The 23,565-nt window shown below is 40.2% G+C and overlaps 1 protein-coding gene across 5 annotated transcripts in view; it reads left to right on the plus strand.

Annotated features, from left to right (window-relative positions):
• B3GLCT (beta 3-glucosyltransferase) overlaps positions 1 to 23,185 on the plus strand; it is a 108,718-nt gene extending 85,533 nt beyond the window's left edge. For 3 of the 5 annotated variants that reach the window (XM_073795019.1, XM_019936777.3, XM_019936781.3), the window contains 3 exons: positions 4,858 to 4,977; positions 13,647 to 13,791; positions 22,703 to 23,185. In XM_073795019.1, coding sequence (XP_073651120.1) covers positions 4,858 to 4,977; positions 13,647 to 13,791; positions 22,703 to 22,870 — 433 coding nt within the window. In that variant the 3' untranslated portion in view covers positions 22,871 to 23,185. The remainder of the gene's footprint in view (positions 1 to 4,857; positions 4,978 to 13,646; positions 13,792 to 22,702) is intronic. The other 2 variants (XM_073795021.1, XM_073795020.1) reach the window with 1 other exon arrangement.
• Positions 23,186 to 23,565: the final 380 nt, after the last annotated feature.

A 23,565-nucleotide genomic window follows, 5' to 3' on the forward strand; every position in this document is an offset into this window, starting at 1 on the left:
ACTTTCTAATATCCAGAATGTTAGTAAAGAAACACAGTACATATAGTATAATATGTATAATAATTCAAACCTAAAATAATTGTAGTGTTGAAATCAAACATCAGTCATATCACAAGATGTGAGTGGGTTTCAATCCCCTAATAAAAGAACAAACTTTTCACATTGGCTCATAAAACAAACCCTAACTCTATGCTTTATATGAAAGATACATAATCGTTCAAGAAGTCTAACAATAAAGGGATGGATAAGGTTTGCCAAGCCAATGGGAACAATAAAGATTAAAAAATTCAATTCCCAACTCAACAAGTTAGGAAAAGAATCACAAAGTCAACCCCCCCAAAACAAGAAAATAATAATGAAGATAAACGCAGAAATAATGAGGTAGAGGTCAAAAAAGCAGAGGATCAAACTAATGAACCAACATTTTGGTTCCTTTAAAAAAAAAATCAAATTGTATTGAGTGATTTCCAGAAGATACCATTACATGGAAAAAGCCAAGTGCACAAGAATGTATTTAGTTTGCTTCCCTGTATGGAAGAAAGAGGGGGAAATAAAACATACCCATGTAGACTTACCTGTACAAAAGACAAATGGACAGGTAAGCCAGAAAACCGTGAAGTAGTTTCCAAACGGGTGGATGGGAGGATCGGGTAGATGGGGTGGGGGGTGTGTGTGACCCTTTGCTGAGTTTATCTCTTAGTTTAGTTTTGACTTTGGGAAGCATGCTAATATTCTACCTATTGAAAAATAAAATAAATCTGTAAGGACAAGAAAAATCAACAAGGATGAGGAGAAAGCTGAAACAAGTGAACCCAACTGCATTTCAAATGAAAACGTAATCACACTACAGGGAAAGTATAACTAATGCAAATACAGCTGAAGACAGGATTTAGAGACACACCTTCAGTCAGGGGTGGGAGGAGGGGGGCATGTCAGACAGCTCCTGAGTTTTCAGTCGCCGTGTGGGTGAAGCAACTCTGAAGGCATTTTAGGTACACTGTGGGGCTGAGTAGGTGAGTAAGTGTTGGTTGGGAACCGTGGTGCTCACTGTGGGAGGATATGGGACGGGCCAGGTCAAGGAAGAGGCCTAAGGTAGGGCTGGAAGATTGGAAGTGGAGAAATCTGCAAGAATTCATAATTTCTGAGACTCATGATTGCCAAAGTGTGTGTGTGTGTGTGTGTCACGCACGCGCACACACACACACACACCCCTTCCTAGTCCTTCTCACCAAAGAAGACCAGAAGCAAAGATACCCCCGTAGCCCTGAGCAACTAACGACCGGAACTGATATTGCTACTTTCCTACTAAAAGGCACCAGTCTCAGAGAAATCACTGATTTAAAGGCTGAGGCAAGGAAGATACAAGAAGATATTTGGAACATTCTTTTTTATACCAGAGAGTAAGGAAGTGCTTAGGAAAAAAAAAAAAAAGAAAAGTGCATGTCAAGAGGACACAGAAGTGAGCTTGGAAAGGTTCTCTTTGGCGGAATCTGGGACAAGAGCATCAGTGTGATTAAGGACGGTAATGGATTAGCAACCATTAAAATTAGGAATCAGGGAGTCCATGCTTATGATAAAGAAATAGGTAAGTAAGTAAATGAGGCAGATCAGGCACCATAACAAAATATGACAGACTGGGCGACTTAAACAACACAAATTTATTTCTCACAGTTTTGGAGGCTGGAAAAGTCAAAGATCAAGGGGCTGACATGGGAGGTTTCTGAGGCATCTTCTCCTGGTGTGAAGGTGGCCGCCGGCCTGGTGTGTGCTCACGTGACCTCTTCTTTGCGTGCCATGGAGAGAGCGCCCTCTGGTGTCTCTTCTTAAAGACACTAATTCTGTCACGGCAGGGTCCTACCGTTACGACCTCATTTAACCTTAATTACCTCCTTATAGACCCCATCTCAAAATACGGCCACATCCCCGATTAAGGCTTCAATATATGAATATTTTGGTTGTGGACATAATTCAGTCCGTAACAGGCGGGCTCTAGCTAGCAGGTTAACGAGGGGTTCTGACTGATAAATGTGGAGCGATGATGGAGCTGGAAAATTCATCTCTTTGTAACCAGCATAGTAAAGATGGATTCACGCAAGAATCATTAATGGATGCTAAACTCGGGGTGAATTTTGATGAGGACCAGTATATTTGCTGGTTGTTAAAGTGTCTGCCTGGAGCCTGAGAAATGGCAAAGGGAAAACTAAGTGTCCAGGGGAGACACCAGGCAGCACTGTGTGATCAAAATAGATACTCCCACTGGAGGACAGGTGGACACCACATGCCAGACAACATCACTTATATAATACTGCACCTGGGAATGTGTAACCTTGGCTTTATTATGAGGAGACATCAGACGAACCCAAGATGAAGATCAGTCCATTAAAAAGGGGTGTGTGGGGGCATTTATTATTTTAAAATACCAATGTCATGAAAGACAAAAAGCTGAGGAACTGTTCCAGATTAAAGGAGAATAAAGTGAAACATAAATGCAGTAAAGGATCCTGGGCTCCATCCTGTATTGGAGGGAAAAATTGCTATAAAGAATGTTACTGGGTCAGTCGATAAAATTGGACAATGGGTGTTAGCTTAGCTACAAGCACTGTGTCACTGTTCATAGTTCTGGATTATAATTAAGGCTGCTGTGAACCTTTGTGTACGTGTCTTTGTATAGTCATCTGCTCTCATTTATCTCGGCGAAATACTGAGGAGCAGAATGGTTGGGACATATAACAGGTGTGTTAACTTTTTAAGAAACTTGTGTCAGTGGTAGTTTCTGAGGTGGCTGACTTTCACTGTTCTTAGAATATACACATTGGTGTGTTTGGGGGGGAAGGGGCATAATACAGATATGTGTGTGTGTGTGTGTGTGTATATATAGAGAGAGAGACTGAGTGAGAATGATAAAGCACTAAAATGTATTAATGCAATTTTGATTGCACTTGAACATTTCCATACTGTTTCTGTTCATTTCTGTGCCTCAGGTTGCCTGAAATGGTAACAGATTGTTCAATGAAGTTCTTTTCCTGGTTCGGTGGCCAGTTCCCTTGGATTGAACTGGAGATCTGCCTGCTTTGGCCACATTTCCAGTTTCTACCAAATGTGAATGAAGTGTGTAATCGTTGTCAGGCTCAGCTTATGCTTCTTCAGCTTTAAAATGATCTTGCAAATATGGAAACGGTTAATGTTACCAGGAAAAGAAACCCAGATGAGATGTTAAATCCTAGTTATTTTAACCTCAGAAATTGAGTGTTTATGGTTTAATTGATAATTTTACAATGTGCAGGAAGAAGGGAAATACTTCTCATTTCTTCACGCATTTGCTAGAAGGGGCTCTGAGGTTTTTAGGGAGCTTTTTACCAAGCAAAGGCTGCGATTTCCTAAGAGATCTTTGTGTCTCCATGACCGAATGGTGATTTACTAGGTGTCCACACCCTTCCCTGTTTTCCCCTGCAGAGGTATTTATTAGATGACTTCCTGAATACTGATTCCAAACTAGGAGCCTAGAATGTTTAACTTCTGTGTCAAAAACAGGGTAGTTTTCAAACACTTTCTGGCCACTTAGAAACTGTCACCATTATCAGAGCCCTTGACCTTTAGGCAGATATAAACCTGAGCAGTCAACTTGGAGACTCTGAGCACCGCACTTGTAAGGATTTTTTTTCATACATCAAATTTGTTTTCTTCTCTTTCAGCGTCAGCTTTATTAGCTGGGTGTAAGATGCATAAGCACAGATGGAAAAGACGGCCCTTCCCGTACATCTCAAAGACAGGAAAAACGAGACTCCAGAGCAGCAGTGTTCTAGATGTTAATGTTGCTCTTGAGAAAAGAATTCATGATTAGTAACTGAGAGAAATGCTTGATACATCGAGCTCTTAGAGATGCACGATGCTCATGAGTCACAGGCTTGAGAAACACTGAAATTTACTGCATGCATAAAAAATATTTAATCCAAGGTCGGCCATGGAAAACTTTTTTCAAGCACGCTGATTAATAACATGAGGGAAGCTAGGATTTGGTGTGTATGACCTGAGAAGCTCTAAATTAGAAGAAACAGTAGAAGGACTTTACAGGGCATTTGTAAGTGACAGAAGTTCTTAAAACATGGGAAAACTAGCCTTTCTTAACATCAACCTTTGTCTCCACTTAAAACAAAATATTTATAGATTTTATTTTCCTATGAAATCTTTTTTCCTCATCCTTGCAGCAGCCATAGTTGCTGGCATTCTTCTGAGCAGCTCATGGATATTCTCAAGGCCCTTTGCAAGACACGACAAAGAAGCATAGGGGCCAGAGGTATAAACAAATAGACACAAAAGAGCGTAGATTAGGGAAGCTCATTGAAGCACAGTGGTGCATCATAATCTGAAGGTTTCCTGGAAAGCTTTGCTGCTCACACACTCTTCCCTACCTGCTGGCTCCCTGCCTGACATGGACCTCATCTATACTTCAAAAGTTCCTTTTTTAGCCATGAAGAAGATTTTAAAATACCAAGTGCACTTGAAAAGGTGTGATGATTAGTTCACGCTCAGTGGTGAGCAGGACTGGTGGAAGTGAGCCAGGACACCTGCCGCCCTGCCCACCCACACGAGGCAGCCACGCCCAGCAGGGGCTTGGTAACACTGGAGAGGAGGCCCTTGTTTCTCAGTTCCTCTCCTGTTTCCAGTAATGCACAGTGTTCAATTTTTTTTCTTTTTTAAAAAAATCTTTCTTCTGTAAATCTCTTGAATTTCATCTCTAAATGACTTCCATATTGTATTGCATAATATAACCAGTGGGCTGTAAGAACCATGAAATATTTACTCTGAAAATGCATTTGAATTAAGTGATTATTGCTTCTATTCCCTTGGGAACCTTAGCATCTCCAGGCTCCAGCACCTGCTGAGCTGTTACGACGCCAGTGAACCCGTGTTTCTGGGAGAGCGTTACGGCTACGGCCTGGGCACCGGCGGCTACAGCTACGTCACAGGAGGAGGAGGGTAACTATGAGCATGGCTTTCTGCAGACACTCAGGACATTACACTTCCGCTTCCAGGATGCAGAGATGGGTCTGTGGCCATGGGATCTATACTGATATGCAGGTGTTCTGTCAATGGGAGCTGCTACTATAATAGGAAAGTGAACATTAAAAAGAACCCACAGTGAAGAATATTTTACTCCTTGAAGGGACAGTATATAAATGTATGTCAGGGAACTTGGTAGAAATGTCCCTTTAGCCGTGAGTGCTTCTAGGAAGCCAGTTAGTTTTGATAGTCTAAATGCAAAAAGTTTTGGATATTAATTTCAGAAAATAAGTCATTAGACTTTTTAATTACCCGGTGCTTATAAATCACATGTGGGAAAAGAGTGGTACAGAAGTTTAGACTTAAGCAATTAAGTGATATTTGTGTGGGATTTATAGGGTTTAAATAACAGTTAAACATCACTGCTTTTAAATAAGCATCTGCCTAATCTCTTATGGGGAAAGATTTTTGATTTGATTTATGTGAGTAAATCAATCGAGCAGTCAGTCGGTTCTATTATTTCTATAGTCTTTGCTATTGGGGTATTTAGGGAGAGTCTTGTTATCCACTATAGTGATTTAAATTTATTCAGCAGGTTTTTGTTGAATGTCCACTATGTGCTGAGCAACATTCTGGGCACTGGATTGTAGACTTCTGAAGGCTAGGACTTTATATTCTTACCTTGCGATCTCCTAGATTAGAACCATTCCTGCTGCAGGACTGCTACTGCGGGGTCGTATTCCAGGAGTTCTGGTTTGCTCTGGCCCGTTCAGTGGTGACTGCAGCATTGTTACTGAGGTGACCCTTTCCTAGTGATGACCAGGCCTGGGCAGGAGTACTGATCTTTGCTGATCCAGTGCTAAGGTTGATCCTCCATTAGCAATAGAAGACAGAGGTCCACAGAGGCCTTTGAGAAGAGACTAAAGCGTAAAGCCAAGGCGTATTGAGCTCATCCTCGTTAAAAAAAAAAGGTTCCAGCTCTTTGCAGGCTTATGGTGATGCATTAGTTTCCCGGGTGAGGCGCCGGTGCCCATTAAGCCAGAGCTTTCCCCTTTTGTAAAGGGCCCTGTTCTTTGTACCGGGGGTTGTACGTTTTGTAGCAGGAAGGTGCTAATCCTTTGAACCCGGAAGGAACGGCCACAGCCGCCTGGTCTCCCTGCTCGTCGTCGTCCTCCGCTCCGTGCTGTCGTCCGCGCCGCGGTCACACGGCTTCTCTGAAAGCACCTGGTCCTCTCGCTCCCCTACTCGGGGGCCTGCGCTGCCTTCCCGTGGATTTGAGTGCGAACTCTTTCCTACTTTTGTCATCTGACTGGGAGATAATCGTTCAGATTTCAACCAGAGCCACGTTGATCTGGGTCAGGGCTCAATTTTAACCACCTCTTGTTGGCCTAATTCCCAGCGTCCCGGGTGCGCTCCTGAGGCCGTGGAGCTGGAGTCTCTAGCGGGTCTTCCCTTCCGCCTTCCCGCCCCCAGACCCACTTTGCCCGCTTGCGGCTCCCCCGGGAAGGGCTCCCCCGGGAAGGGCTCCTCCCTGGAAGCACCTGGGCTTCATGTCATCCATCTCTTCAACAGTTCCATAGGTTAATGTGATTTTTATTTTATTTGGATTTTTCTTTGTGTTACCAGGGGAGTTAAAGTCTTTCACATCCTTTTATAACCTCTCGTTGCCGTCAGAACGTTAAGTCCAAATTCCTCGCTGAGGCTCACCAGGCCTCTTGTGATCTCGGCAGACGCTGTTCTAGCTTCTTAGCCTCATTTATCTGCACCCTCATCTTAAAAGAATTTGTGCTGAACCTGTTTCAGTTCCTCAGAGGCACTATTTTTTTAACTCCTCCGCTCAGATATGGCGTCTGCTGGTCTGTACACCGCACTGTCCCTCACCCCCGCCTTCTGCCTGTCACCTGGCCAATCCTCCTTCATTTGGACTTGATAGCGCTATCAGTTACTTATTCCTGGAAGCCTTCGGCCTAGTCCAGCCCCTGAAATCTGGGTTTGATGCCTTTCTAATATACCTTCATAGCATATTATACAAACCATTATCATCTAATTGCCTGTTTACTTTTCTGTTTTCCACCCAGATTATGAATTATTTGAAGGCAGCACCTGAGTCTCCTTTCCCATTCCATTCCCCCTTCCTAGCATGGGGACTCATTTTTTACAGGATACAAGGGATAAATGAATAAATAGATGCATGAACACTGGTACTAATCTTTACGTAACATTGACCAGTGTAATATTCTGTTCTTAGTAGCACTTTACAAAGATGCAGAAACATTCTTCATGAGATTGTCTTATATCTACCATTGATAAAAGCTGCAGACATAAGAGTTTCTCTAATATTACAAGAGACTTTTCTGGTCATCTAGCTTAAGAATCAGCTTTTTTTTTAATCAGCAAGTCAGGATCAACTAATGGATGGTAAAACCAATTAATGGATCATACCATCATTTAAAAATAATGAAATTCAGAATGGAATAGAATAACAGATATATCGTGTACATCACATGTAGTAAGAGTATTATTGTTATGTGATATTTTTACAGTTTTTATACACATACACACACATACACAAAACACAAATGGTTGCATATGAACTGTTTCTTGTTTTCTCACTGTGTTATAGTCAAATAGGTTTTTGAAAACCATTGCCTTAAACCACCCCTCTTCAGCCCCACTCATCAGAGCTAACCCAGGAGTGTGGACTCCAGGGATTTATGTGTAGGTACTCTGTATTGTTTGGAAAATGAGACCTTTGTACTATTTGAATCCAAGTGTCTGTTTTCCGCTTTGTTGCTTACTTCTTGAAAGTTTGGGTATTTGGAGGATTAGTTCAATAACTATTAGTTCAATAACAATTAGTTCAATAACTGTTTTCTTTTTTGAAAATACTTCCTTACATATATTTGGGTAGGACGCTGTGGTCAGGATGAAGAGGCCCTGGCAGTGTTGCCCAAAGAGGCGGCCGTGACCCGCGTTCATCTGCTAGGAGTCCAGGGGGGCAGGCCCGTTTCTGACGATGCAGTTTATCTTCTGTACGTGGTGTGTGTTTGTGTGTTTGTTGCTACGCTGCATGGCTGTTCTTGATTTGCAGGTATTCCCTTGGGCAAATCCCTGCCTCTCATTTCAGTTTTTCTTATTTTTAAAATTAGTATATTGTATATTAAAGGAAGTCATATTATTAGTCTTACAGCCTTTCAACATCTGTTTTTTATTAACATTCTTTTAATTTTTTTTAATTGATGTATAGTTGATTTACAGTGTTGTGCTAATTTCTGCTGTACAGCAAAGTGACTCAGCTATACACATATATACATTCTTTTTTTATATTCTTTTCCATTATGGTTTATCCCAGGAGACTGGATATAGTTCCTGTGCTATACAGGAGGACCTTGTTGTTTAGCCATTCTAAATATAAGAGTTTGCATCTGCTAATCCCAAACTCCCAGTCCATCCCTCTCCTTCCCCCCGCCGCCTTGGCAAACACAAGTCTATTCTCTATGTCTGTGAGTCTGTTTCTGTTTTGTAGATAGGTTCATTTGTTCCATATTTTAGATTCCACATATAAGTGATATCATACGGTATTTGTCTTTCTTTTTCTGACTTCACTTAGTATGATAATCTCTAGTTGCATTCATGTTGCTACAAATGGCATTATTTTGTTTTTTTTTTTATGGCTGAGTAGTATTCCATTGTATATATGTACCACATCTTCTTTATCCATTCCTCTGTCGATGGGCATTTTAGTTGTTTCCATGTCTTGGCTATTGTGAATAGTGCTGCTGTGAACATAGGGGGGCATGTATCTTTTTGAATTATAGTTTTGTCTGGGTATATGCCCAGGAGTAGGACTGCTGGGTCATGTGGTAACTCTATTTTTAAGTTTCTGAGGAACCTCCATAACTGTTTTCCATGGTGTGAATTTACATTCACACCAACAGTGTAAGAGGGTTCCCTTTTCTCCACACCCTCTCCAGCATTTGTTATTTGTAGACTTTTTAATGATGGCCATTCCGACCATTGTGAGGTTTTGATTTGTAGTTTTGTAGTTTTGATTTGCATTTCTCTAATAATTAGTGACGTTGAGCATCTTCTCCTGTGCCTACTGGCCATCTATATGTCTTCTTTGGAGGAATGTCTATTAAGGTCTTCTGTCCATTTTTCGATTGGGTTGTTTTTTTGTTGTTGAGTTGTGTGAGCTGTTTGTATATTTTGGAGATTAAGCCCTTATCAGTTGCGTCATTTGCAAATATTTTCTCCCATTCTGTAGGTTGTCTTTTCATTTTTTTTAAGGTTTCCTTTGTTGTGCAAAAGCTTGTAAGTTTGACTAGGTCTCATTTGTTTATTTTTGCTTTTATTTCTATTGCCTTGGGAGACTGACCTAAGAAAACACTGGTGCGATTTATGTTAGAGAATATTTTGCCTATGTTTTCTTCTAGGACTTTTATGGTGTCATGTCTTATGTTTTAAGTCTTTAAGCCATTTTGAGGTTTGTTTTTTGTGTGCATGGTGTGAGGGTGTGTTCTAATAACTTCAGTGATTTACATGCAGCTGTCCAACTTTCCCAGCATCACTTGCTGAAGAGACTGGGAAACACATTTTCATATGTTTTTCCCATTTTATATTCTTGTCTCTTTTGTTGAAGATTAATTGACTGTAGGTGTGTGGGTTTATTTCTGGGCTCGCTATTCTGTTCCATTGATCCGTATGTCTGTTTTTGTACCAGTACCACACTGTTTTGATTACTGTAGCTTTGTAGTACTGTCTGAAGCCTGGGAGAGTTATACCTCCTGGTTTGTTTTTTCCCCCTCAGGACTGCTTTGGCAATTCTGGTTTTTTCTTTTTCTTTTTGGTTTTATGTAAATTTTTGGATTATTTGTTCTAGTTCTGTGAAAAATGTCATGGGTAATTTGATAGGGATTACATTAAATCTGTTGATTGCTTTGAGTAGTATTGCCATTTTAACAATACTAATTCTTCCAATCCAAGAGCATGGGATATCTTTCCATTTCTTTGAATCCTCTTTAATTTCCTTTATTAATGTTTTATAATTCTCAGCATGTAAGTCTTTCACCTTCTTGGTCAGGTTTATTCCCAGGTATTTTATTTTTTTGGTGTGATTTTAAAAGGTATTGTTTTTTTTTTTTTTTTTACATTCCCTTCCTGATATTTCATTGTTAGTGTAAAGAAATGCAACCAATTTCTGAATGTTAATCTTGTATCCTGCTACTTTGCTGAATTCATTTATTAGATCTAGCTGTATCTGTGTGGAGTCCTTAGGGTTTTCTATATATGGTATGATGTCCTTTGCATATAGTGACAATTTTACCTCTTCCCTTCCAATATGGATACCTTTTATTTCTTTTTCTTGTCTGATAGCTGTGGCTGGGACTTCCAATACTATGTTGAATAGAAGTGGTGAGAGTGGACATCCTTGTCTTGTTCCAGATTTTAGCAGGAAGGCTTTCAGCTTTTCACTGTTCAGTATTATATTGGCTGTGGGTTTGTCATAAATGGCTTTTATTATGTTGAGATATGTTCCCTTTATACCCACTTTGCTAAGAGCTTTTATCATGAATGGATGTTGAATTCTGTCAAATGCTTTTTCTGCATCTAGTGAGATGATCGTGTGGTTTTTTACTTTTCTTTTGTTTATGTGGTGTATTACACTGATTAATTTGCATATGTTGAACCATCCTTGTGAACTTGGGATGAATCCCACTTGGTCATGGTGTATGATCTTTTTTTTTTTTTGCGGTCTGTGGGCCTCTCACTGCTGTGGCCTCTCCCGTTGCGGAGCACAGGCTCTGGATGCACAGGCTCAGCGGCCATGGCTCACGGGCCCAGCTGCTCCGCAGCATGTGGGATCTTCCCGGACCGGGGCACGAACCCGTGTCCCCTGCATCGGCAGGCGGACTCTCAACCACTGTGCCACCAGGGAAGCCCTATGATCTTTTTTATGTGTTGTTGGATTCAGTTTGCTAACATTTTGTTGAGAATTTTTGCATCTATATTCATCAAAGATACTGGCCTGTAATTTTCTTTTCTGGTAGTGTCTGTCTGGTTTTGGTATCAGGGTGATGGTGGCTTCATAGAATGTCTTTGGGAGTGTTCTCGCCTCTGCAATGTTTTGGAAGAGTTTGAGAAGGATCAGTATAAGTTATTTGTGTGTTTGGTATAATTTGCCCGTGACGCTATCTTGTCCTGGACTTTTGGTTGTAGGGAGTTTTTTTTTTTTATTTTTAATTTTTGTTATTACAGATTCTATTTCACTTCTAGTGATAGGTCTGTTCGAATTATCTATTTCTTCTTGATTCAGTTTTGGTGGGCTGTGTGTTTCTAGAAAGTTGTCCATTTCTTCTAGGTTGTCAAATTTGTTGGCATATAATTGTTCATAGTATTCCCTTATGGTTATTTGTATTTCTGTGGTATCGATTGAGATTTCTCCTTTTTCATTTCTTTTTATTGGGTTTCTGTCTCTTTTCTTCTTGGTGAGCCTGACCAGAGGTTTGTCAATTGTGTTTACCCTTTCGAAGAACCAGCTCTTGGTTTTACTGATCAACATCTTTTTAATATTTAAAAGTTGGCAGAACAGACATACCGTGCTGTAACTGGTAATTTTTCTTTTTGGGGGTGGGGGGTGGGTGGGTAGAGCAGGCCAAAATGAAAGGCTTTCCTTTTCTTTTTTGTTCTACTGGATGCTGGCAGAAGAGAAGCATTTTTATTCAAATAGGGTTTGAGAGGACAAGATGCCCGCTGTGACTGGGACAATTAGTTACCCATGAAACTTTCCTTGACGGCATCAGGCAGACACTTTAAGGGAAATGTCTGTTTAGGGTGAACACATGTCCCCTCACACAGGCTCTTTCCTGGGATTGGTCAGTAGAGCAGGAATTTGGCTCGGCACGTAGGTGTGAGGCCCTGAGTCACTGATGGACACTAGATTTTTAAGAGAGAGGCATTTTACGGTGAGTTTTCAAACTTGCAGTTTTCCCTGTTGTATAGGTCATAAGCACTTTTGTTTTTTCTTCTTGTACGGTCATATTTCCTTGTATCACCTTAAACGAAGAGCTTCTTTTTCCTCCTGTTTGGTCATATTCCATCCCGTCTTCCGACATCTCAGCACGGGCAGGGGTGACTTCCGTGTCGCTGCATCACCAGCCGTGGTCGCTGGTGTTAGTTGCATGGCACTGAACTGTGAGCCCAGCTGAGCAGGAGTCGACATGTGTGCGTCAGGGATCGTGCTCACGGGCTCTGTCCTCTTTCCTTCCCAACTAGACTGATTCATAGAACTCTCCCTCCCTGGGGAAGAGCTCTGCAGAGGCAGCTTTGTTCTCACTTGTTGGATCATTAGACTTCTACTAAGGGCTTACTGTATGTGAGACCCTGTATTTAGCTCTGGGAATATATGGATAAATTCTAGATAGTTTTGCCATCAAGAAAGTTGTTGCTTATTGGGAATGAACTTGTGAACCATATCAGCCCTATGAGCTATTGGGTTATTCATGATATGAGGAGATCCATTACTACTCTAGGACCAGAAGGGAAAGCAGAAACCAATCTATATTTTTTAAAAGAGGAGAATTTATTGCAGGAACTTGGTACAAATGTATTGGAAAGGGCCAGAGGAATAAGAGGGAGCAGGTGGCTTTCCCCAGAGCTCAGTAACTATAGGAAGCACTGTTGCCTCTGAGGCTGAAGGAGCAAAGGGTGCTGGTTTCTGGGGCCTATTGGTGTGGGTTGCTGTGGCCGCTGCTACTCTCGGGTTAACAGCACTGCATCTGGGGCAGACCTGGGATGGGCTCCAGGTCACGGCTGCTTTGGGACCATCACCGACGCTCTGCCATCCCGTGCCGGCTGTGCTGGAGCCTGTGGCTACCCACGCCCCATGACCTGCCTCTGCCGCAGAGACCACCAGAGCCAGAAGCAGAGGGCCTCCCCCAGTACTGGGCCCTTTGTCGTCAGGATGAAGCCAGGACCCATCTGGCCAGGGAGTCTGGAAAATACTGTAGAGTTTCTAGCCTCCTGCAGTGCTGAGGAGAGCACAGAAAGGTGGGGATGGCTGTGAGTTCCACCAGAAAGTACCCAACGTATCTGGTCAAGCAGCGTCTTAGCACTATTTGAGGCAAATCAATCTCTTTCTCCCTCTCTCTCTCTTTTTTCCCCTCTTTCTCGAAATTACCTAAAGGAAGCTTCTGTGGACTGGAATCACTTGGACCATGCATGGTTTTTTTCAATTAGATTTGCTCTCATTGTCAGTCGTCACCTGTATAACTGAGGTACCTAGTATTTCTGGGCCCATCTACCTGCTGGGAATGTTGGCGGATTTTGTTACTGATCTCATCGAGAGTGTGTAAACTTAAGAATTATTCTAATTTTCCAGTGACATACTAGAAAAAGAACACTGCCAAGTGTTAGTGTATAGGGTATATATAAAGAAATAAAATTGCCTATTAGATAGGCAGACATATTTAAAAGTGCTTTTCCTTTCATAGAAACACAGAAACATTTTCCTCAGAATAACAAATATAAAACACTGCTGATGTCAACATATTTACCAGAAATGTGGCTCTGAACTCTGTCTCCTTATTGAGATTACCGGTTGTGAGGAGCTAACCGCCTTCTCTGTCTGCTCTGGCTTCCCCCAGGATGGTCTTCAGCAGAGAGGCAATCAGGAGACTTCTCGCCAGCAAGTGTCGCTGCTACAGCAATGACGCTCCAGATGATATGGTCCTGGGGATGTGCTTCAGTGGGTTAGGAGTCCCTGTGACACACAGCCCTCTCTTCCATCAGGTGAGAAAAATGTTTTTATTCCTACCTCAGAGGGAGAGAGGGGGGTTTTCTTCTCACTTGAAGGTACTACTGCTTTCCCCTCACCTGTTCTTCTGGAAGCAGTCTTAACTGTGTGGACAGGCTCCAGGGGGAAATCCTTAACAGACCTCTTCGTGCAGAGGGTTGATGCTGTACCAGGTACAGCATGAAGATGGAACGCAGAAACATCTAAAAAATGAAATGGTGTTTGGCCAGCATCCTTGCACGTAGGCTCAGGTAAAAGCTGTTTTTTTTTTCTTTGAGTTAAAAAAAAAAATTGATGGTATTTAAAAATTATCAGATGCTATTTAAAAATATACAGGACTGACCTAACATTGTCCCGCTAGCCACCAAGTGTTTGCAGTTCTACACTGTCCTCAGTCCTTACACTGTCTAATGGGCTTTCTCCCCTTTGGTTGCTATTAAACTGACAGACTAAACTTAATTAAATTTCAGTATAATATCTCAATAAGCATATACTCTGGGGGTTATAGAAGAGATGATGTTTACCAGAGGTGGTTGGTGCTAATAGTTTCACCATCCTGCAGTGTGGGGTAAGAAGGGAATCCTTTTGCAATCATTTTAGTAGTTTCTTTTTTGAAGAATCGGGTTAGTGAGTATTCTGATCAGTGACTATCCTGATGCTGTAAGAATAATAGCAGATATATCTGTACTAAAAATACCTAGAGCCCACATTCACTTAATGCTCTCCTTTAAGAAATCAAAGCTTTTTGAAATTTGAATGCATAGGTATTTTAAGTGCCCTCCCTTACATTGAAAATATAGTCTTCATGCTTTATTTAGTAACCAGTAGCAAGCGCTATTGTAGCCATGTAGAGAATTGGGCGTGACAGAAATAGCACTACAGGAGATCACCTGAACCAGGCAAAGAAAGTGCTTGCATTACCAAGAAAGGCAGAATCCATTTCTGCATTCCTGAGGACTGCAAGGAAAGATAAAGATAGACCTTTACAATAAGAAATGTATGAGAAACCTCCCTCCTGGTACTAGTCAGAAGGTACTTTGCCATGTTTTACCTTGAGCCTATGTGTGGTATTATAGGACTTAGAAAAGCAAGTTATTCTCTCTTACCCTCTCTCTCATAATGTTGCACTCACAGAAAGGAAGGGTAATTAAAACTGTTGGTGTATAAGGGAAATAATTTATCATTGTTACTATCATAGTCTTAGGTTTTTATTTATTTATTTATTTATTTATTTCTGGCTGAGTTGTGTCTTCGTTGCTGCACGCAGGCTTTCTGTAGTTGCGGCGAGCGGGGGCTACTCTTCGTTGTGGTGCGCGGGCTTCTCATCGCGGTGGCTTTTCTTGTTGAGGAGCACAGGCTCTAGGCCTGTGGGCTTCAGCAGTTGTGGCGCATGGGCTTAGTTGCTCCGCGGCATGTGGGATCTTTCCAGGCCAGGGTTGAACCCGTGTCCCCTGTGTTGGCAGGCGGATTCTTAACCACTGCGCCACCAGGGAAGACTCGGTCTTAGGTTTTCATAGCAGCCTTTTTCACTTAGGGAGGAACACGTTACTAAATGATAAGGATTATTTTCCTTCTTTCTTTTCTCCTTATGTAAAAGTCCTTTGAAGATAATTAAAAAATTTTTTTAAAATTGTTGTTTCCCATACTTTAGAACTCTTGATTTCTCTAATTCACATAATAAATTTTAAACCTTTCCAAAGTCATAAAGTATGCTCAAAATGTATCCTCCCCAACAGACACTGCTTTATCTTCTAATTCTTAAGCCTCTTTTAAGAGAGTTTGCTCTGATTTGGACATTACTTTCCACTTGTAATGTTTGAACACTGGTCCAAACAGTGTTATTTGTTCATATTGAGAAAGAGAGAAAATCTCGGATTCCTGGTAAGTTAGAGCAGGCATTTGGAAACAAGCTCAGATACAAAGTTGCCTGGGCCACATTTCTTCTCCTTTTAGTCAGGGAAGGTTATTGTGAGATCACAGGTTCAGAAGGCAGCCTCAAGGAATGTCTAGTATATCCCTCTGTTAAAAACAAAGTATCTAGAGCATGTGGTTTTCTGCTCTTCTAAAATTATATGCTACTAATGGGTATGGCAGTGTGCAATGGTCAGTGAATCCTCTGCACAAAATTGTCAAAATGACTTTCAGGAATCTGGAAGTCAACCAAAAAGCACTGAGAAGCATTAATTCCTGAAAAGCTACTGTAGTTCTGGGTAAGAGCAACAGAGTCTGAGGCCTTTCTGCCTGAAACCCACCCTACCCACCTTCCATCCAAGCTTGGTTGGAGAGAGCAGCAGTAGTTTCACCAGTATGGGCCTGGCTGGAAAAAAACAACAGGTTTGCTGTCAGAGGGGGTGGACTTGATTTGTGGGAGAGATGAAAACCCACAGGTATGTCAGCTAAAATTGTCAAATTTGGGTAGGAAACAAACAAGAAAAACCTGCATCTTCACTGGCCTGAAGTTGCAGTCTCAGTTATGGTGTAGGGATTATTGGTCAGAAGTTTAATACCTAATACCCTGGAAATAAGAGAGCATAGTAGGGCTAGAGAAGCTGGCTACAATTCTCTGGTCCACTGGGAAACTGTGTGCGTGCACATGGGACCGTGGATGAAAGTAATTAACAAGCTAAGGCATGTTTGAGAACCCGCTGAAGCTTTGAACGTCCTTTCCAATCCGCACACAGATTGAAGCTTTATGGGCTTGAGACGTTTGAGCACAATCTCTGCCTATATTACAGACTAACTACTGAGTTATTCAGGCACAGGAGTGACTTCTAGAAAGTCATCCTAAAGAATAAAAATAAGAGCTAAAACTTGAGAAACTAGCAGCCACACACTCTAGGGGAAAAGATTCCACAGTGTAAGTTCAGGCAAATTAGTTTTTAAAAAAGAGTAGTAAACAGATTTGTGAGTTGCTATAATACATCATTTAAAAATAACCAGTTTCCAATCAATTACTGTGAAACATGCAAAGAAACACTGAACTCCGGAAAAATGTAGTCAACGGAAATGGACTCTGATCAACAGAAACAGACTCTGAATGGGACCAGATGTTGGGTTTGACAAAGACTTCAAAGCAGCTAATAAAAAAAAAACTATATTCACAGAATTAAAGGAAACTGTAGTCAAAGGAAAATATGATTATGTTAACTCAACAAATGGCAAGTCTTAATAGAACGATAGAAACTATGATAAAGAACCAAATGAAAATTCTATAGTTGTAAAACCCAATAAGAGAAATGCGAAATTATCTAAATGGACGTAACAGTAGATTTGAGATGGCAAAAGAAACAATCAGTAAATTTGAAGGCCGATCAATAGAAATTACCTAATCCAAAGAACAGAAAAAAGACCGGAGAAAAATGAACACAGCCTCAAAGACAAGTGGTAAAACAAAGTATACCAACATACATTTAATGGGGGTCCTTTTTAAAAAGAGAAGGGAGAGAGAGAGGGACAAAAACAATTTTTTTTGAAGAAAAACATTTTCTCAAAAATGTAATGAGAAACAATCTATTGATCTGAGAAACTCACTCAACAAGGCCCAAGTAGGATAATCAGGAAAAGAATCACACATGAACATGTTATAGTCAAATCATTGAAAAACGATGACAAAGGGAAAATCGTAAAAGCAACAAAAAACCTAATGAAAATGGAAATTAAAATGTTACTGGCTGATTTCTCATTAGAACTAAGAGGCCTGAAGGCAGAAAGAAAAAGGAAAGTTAACCAGAAATTCTATATCCAGTAAAACTATCCTTCCCAAATGGAAGCGGAAATAAAGACATTCCAAGATAAACAAAAAGTGAGAGAATTCTTTGCTAACAGACCTTCCCTTAAAAAAACTAAAGAAAATTCTCTGGGCTGAAAGAAAATGGCACCATGTGGTACCTGGAATATATAGGAAGGAATTAAGTACACTGGAAAGACTATGTATATACAGGTTTGTGTGTATATATACACATATGTGTGTATATAAGGAAAAAATGTGCGTATGAACATAAAATATATGGATGTGTATATATACAGATATTTTTCTCTTACTTTCTTTCACAAGATTGTTTAAAACAATATAACTCTATATTGTTGACTTTATAACATAGATAAATGCAATATATATGATGACAGTGGAACAAAGGCAGGGGAAAGAAGTGGAGCTTTACTGGGGCAAGGTTAATTTTGTTGGAGTTAAGTCAGTATTAACCCGATAAGTTAAAGATACATGTTATCCCTAGAGAAACCTTTAAGAAAGTAACTTTTTTGATGTTTTAGCTACATTTTTAAAGAGACTTAAATGTACACTAAAAGATTTTAATAAAGAAGGGCAATAAAGGAGGAACAGATGGACAAAAAAGATGTATTAAAAAATGGCATATACACTACAGAAAAACTGTAGAGGTTGCTCAAAAAATTAAATATAGGACCATATGCTGCAGCAATACCACATCCTGGTATATAGCAAAAGGAAATAAAAACAAGGTATCAAAAAAACAAAAACAATGGCATATAACATGGCAAATGGCTAATGAAAATACAGCTATATCAAGTGTTACATTAAATATGAATGGACTAAATACCCCAGTCAAAGGGCAGAGATTGTCAGACTGGATAAAAAGCATGATTTGTCTATATGTTGTCTATAAGAGTCAAGTATACTTTAGATTCATAGACACAAACAGGTTGAATATAAAAGGAAAAGATATACCATGCAAACAGTTGATCATAGAGAGGAATGTAAATTGGTGCAACCACTATGGAGGACAATACGGAGGTTCCTTAAAAAACTAAATATAGAGTTACCATATGATCCTGCAGTCCCACTCCTGGGCATATATCCAGAGAAAACCATGATTTGAAAAGATACATGCACCCGAATGTTCACTGCAGCACTATTTACAATAGCCAAGACAGGGAAGCAACCTAAATGTCCATCAACAGAGGAATGGATAAAGAAGATGTGATATATATACACAATGGAATATTACTCAGCCACAGAAAAGAATGAAATAATGCCATTTTCAGCAACATGGATGGACCTAGAGGTTATCATATTAAGTCCGATAAAGACAAAAATCATATGACACTACTTGTATGTGGAATCTAAAAAAATGATATAAATGAACTTATTTACAAAACAGAACTAGACTCTCAGACATAGTTACCAAAAGAGATAGTGGGGGTTGGGGGATAAATCAGGAGTTTGGTGTTTATTTTATATATAGTAGTGTGTATATGTAAACAACAACCACCTACTGTATGTAGCTCAGGGAACTATATTCAATATCTTGTAATCTGTAATGGAAAGAATATATATATATAATATATATATTTTATATATATATATTCAGATTTTATATATATATATATAATCTGAATCACTTTGCTGTTGTACACCTGAAACTAACACAACATTGTAAATTAACTATACTTCAATTTAAAAATTTAAATAAAAAAGATATACTGTGTAAACAGTTGATCACAGAGAGCTTGAGTGGCTATAGTAATATTAAAAACAATAGATTTTAAGAACAGAAATATTACTAGACAGGAAGTGGGCCATTTCATGACAAAGGTCAATACATCAAGAGAATAAAACAATTATAAATGTATATATACAGCTAACAGCAGATCTTCAAATTACATGAAACATAAAGGGACAGAATTGAAAAGAGAAATAGACAAGTATTAACTACGTGACCTGTCACATATAAAGTATTTCACCGACAACAACAGAATGAACATTCTTTACAAATGTATATAGAACATTCTCCAGGATAGGCCGTATGCTAAGTCATGAAACAAGACTCACCTCCCAGAACAATGGAATGAAATTAGAAATTGAGAAAAAAAATTGGGGAAATTCCCCCAATATTTGGAAATTAAACAACACACTTTAAAATAACCCATGGGTCAAAAAATAAATCATAAGGAAAATTAGAAAATACCTTCAATGGAATGAAAATGAAAACACAACATATCAAAAACTTTGAGTGCAGCTATATAGTGGTTAGAAGGAAATTTACAGTTTTAAACATGTTAGAAAGGAATAAAGATATTAAATCAATAATCTAAGTTTCTACATTGAGAAGCAAAAGAATATCAAATCTGAACTATGTGGAATAAAAGAAATACTAAAGATCAGAGCACAAATCAGTGAAATAGAAAACAGAAAAATAGAGAAAATCAATTAAGCCAAAAATTAGCTCTAATTTGGTAAACCTTTAGCTAGCTTGACCAAGAGAAAGAGAAGACAAAAATTGCCAAAATCAGAAATGAAGGAGGGACATCACTATATACCCTACCACAATTATGCCAACAAATTAGGCAGTTTAAATGAAATGGAGATAGACGTTTCTCCAAAATAGACATACAGATTGCCAACAAACACATGAAAAGAGGCTCAACATCACTAATCATTAGAGAAATGCAAATCAAAACCACAGTGAGGTATCGCCTCACACCCGTCAGAATGGCCATCATCAAAAAATTTACAAACAGTAAATGCTGGAGAGGGTGTGGAGAAAAGGGAACCCTCTTGCACAGTTGGTGGGAATGTAAATAGATACAGCCACTATGGAGGACAGTAAGGGGGGGGTTCCTTAAAAAACTGAAAATAGCACTACCATATGACCCAGCGATCCCACTACTGGGCATATACCCTGAGAAAACCATAATTCAAAAAGAGTCATGTACCACAATGTTCATTGCAGCACTATTTACAATAGCCAGGACGTGGAAGCAACCTAAGTGTCCATCGACAGATGAATGGATAAAGAAGATGTGGCCCATATACACAATGGAATACTACTCAGCCATAAAAAGAAACGAAATTGAGTTATTTGTAGTGAGCTGGGTGGACCTAGAGTCTGTCATACAGAGTGAAGTAAGTCAGAGAAAACAAATACTGTATGCTAATGCACATATATACGATCTATAAAAACGGTACTGATGAACCTAGCGGCAGGGCAGGAATAAAGACACAGATGTAGAGAACAGACTTGAGGACACAGGAGGGTAAGGGGAATGTGGGACGAAGTGAGAGAGTAGCATTGACATATATACACTACCAAATGTAAAAAGGATGGCTAGTAGGAAGCTGCTGCATAGCACAGGGAGATCAGCTCCGAGCTTTGGGACCACCTAGAGGGGGGGGAGGGAAGCTCAAAAGGGAGGGGGTATGGGGATATATGTATACATACAGCTGATTCACTTTGTTATACAGCAGAAACTAACACAGCATTGTAAAGCAATTATACTCCAATAAAGCTACTAAAAAATTTTTTTTTAATGATGAATTGAAAAATAAATAAATAAATGAAATGGAGAAATTTCTAGATTACACTTTTTAAGCAAGGCTATTTCTCAAGAAGAAATAGAAAATGTATTTAAACTTATATACATTGATGAAGTTGAATTAGAGAAGCAAGAATGCTTCCTAACTCAGTTTATGAGGCCAACATTAACCTAAAATGTCAGAGATGTACATTGTATCCCTAGAGCAAGCACTAAGAAAATCACTAAAAAAAAAAAAAAATAGCTAAGAAGTTAACGAATTAAAATGGTACATTACAGAAGTAAAGGACAGGCCAGTGTTACTCTTCAACATAGATGCAAAAGTCCATAATACAATATTAGCAAACTGAGTCCAGCAATATATTAAAATTGTTGCTTGTTTTTCACACTTAAAAATGAACTGTTGGAGATACAAATAGATGTAACACAGGAAAAAATAAATCCATAATATTTCTGCCTTTATTAATGCAGATTCCAGAAGTGATTAACTGCCTCTCAGGAGTCACCTCTGCAAGTGACGAGCTGGATTATTAAGCATTAGAATGTGCTAATCATTTCTGATAAATGAGGTCATGGAAAAGAACAAGACAAAACTAGAAGAGTAAAATGCATACAAAGAGGCATCTGTGATGCTGAGAAGTCTATAATCAACCTCTGTGCCCAAAATGCCAAAAGGAAATCCCAGACAGGCAGGGTCAGTGTGAGGAACGAGGACTTGGGAGCAGAGGCGGAGCAGGGTAGGAAGCTGTACACACGGAAAGAGCGCTGGCTTAAACTGCATGAGCGGGACAGAAATTGAGCAAAATGTAAACCTTCTTATGTGTAAAGGTTACAGCACACTGAACAGTGTAACAAATGGAGATTGATTGTATTTTAGACATACTTTTTTTTTTTACAGCTGTACCTGAGGTATGATTTACATACCATACACAATTCACACACAGTAATGGTGTGAATGGTACGTTGAAAAATTTTAGCAAATTTCCAGAGCTAGGCAACCACAAACGCAGTTTTAAAACACTAGGCTCATGCCCCCCAAACTCCCTTGTGTGAATCTGCACTCATTCCCCACCCCCATTCGCAGACCCAGAACACCACCGATTTGCTTTGTCTCCAAAGTGTTTCCTTTTCTAGGCTGTCCCTACTCTGAAAGACACATGCCTAATTCCAAGTTAGAGCAGCGGACAGGCAGTGGGAACGCCCAAAATTCCTTGCCCCACCTCGCCACACAACCATGTATGGCCAAAGTTTCTTTAGACCTGGGAAATAAGTTTTTCTGCCTCTTTGCAGAAGTCATAATAGTAACTTAAATGACTTACCAAGGAAAACTTTTCACACTTATTACCATGGTTGAGGAATATCCCAGAGGCATGACTGTGGAACCTAGAAGCAAAAAGCGATGCACTGGGGATACAAAAGTAATTGGAGATGCAGAAACAAAGAGCCTACACTTAGAGGGAAGATTTTAGTGGAAAAGATTTTCCTTCTTGCTTTTAGATTCCCATAACCAAACATCAGATATTGAAGGAGAGCAATCGTTTCACGCATTTAAATGCTATTCTGAAGCACAATTGTTTTCGATGAGTGAGAGCGCGGGATTCTCTGTTCTTCCTGCAGGCTCGGCCTGTGGATTACCCTAAGGACTACCTATCTCACCAAGTTCCCATATCGTTCCACAAGCACTGGAACATCGATCCCGTGAAGGTCTATTTCACATGGTTGGCACCCAGTGAGGAAGACAGAGCCAGGCAGGAGACACGAAAAGGCTTTAAAGAAGAGTTATAAAGCATGGTGGCCTGTGGGCACAGGCAGGACACAGAAGCAGAGACTGGCATTGTCCTGCTGTGCTGGATCACACCGCTTACGTGCGACATGCAGCATCGGAAGCTTCCTGACTTTCGGTGGACGTTATTATACGGTAATTTTTGAGTTGAGGGTGGGGAAGGAGTCATAGGGAAAACAGAGAGTTTTGTTTTCTGGGGAAGATCACTTGCTTTAGCATTATGCAGTTATTGTGATACACAATGATTACGGTGTATCTTTCAAGCTGTGAAACAGCTTTATTTCTGTCATAGAAAAATAAATGGTACCAGAATTTTCCTTCCTGTCCTGTCTCTTCATTAGAATGAAAGTTTCAGCTGGGCATGAGTCTGGAGAGACGTGACTGTGTTACTATATACATAAAATAAAGAAGAGGGAAGGTCTCTTGATCTGGACATTACAATGGGGTGAACTTTTTAACCGTATTTTTTTTTTTGCGGTACGCGGGCCTCTCACTGTTGTGGCCTCTCCCGCTGCGGAGCGCAGGCTCAGCGGCCATGGCTCACAGGCCCAGCCGCTCCGCAGCATGTGGGATCTTCCCGGACCGGGGCACGAACCCGCATCCCCTGCATCGGCGGGTGGACTCTCAACCACTGCGCCACCAGGGAAGCCCTTAACCGTATTATTGATGATCGAAATGATTTCCTGGTAACTCAGTA

This window comes from Tursiops truncatus, chromosome 18, assembly GCF_011762595.2.
Source record: "Tursiops truncatus isolate mTurTru1 chromosome 18, mTurTru1.mat.Y, whole genome shotgun sequence".
In the NCBI taxonomy this organism is placed as follows: domain Eukaryota; kingdom Metazoa; phylum Chordata; class Mammalia; order Artiodactyla; family Delphinidae; genus Tursiops; species Tursiops truncatus.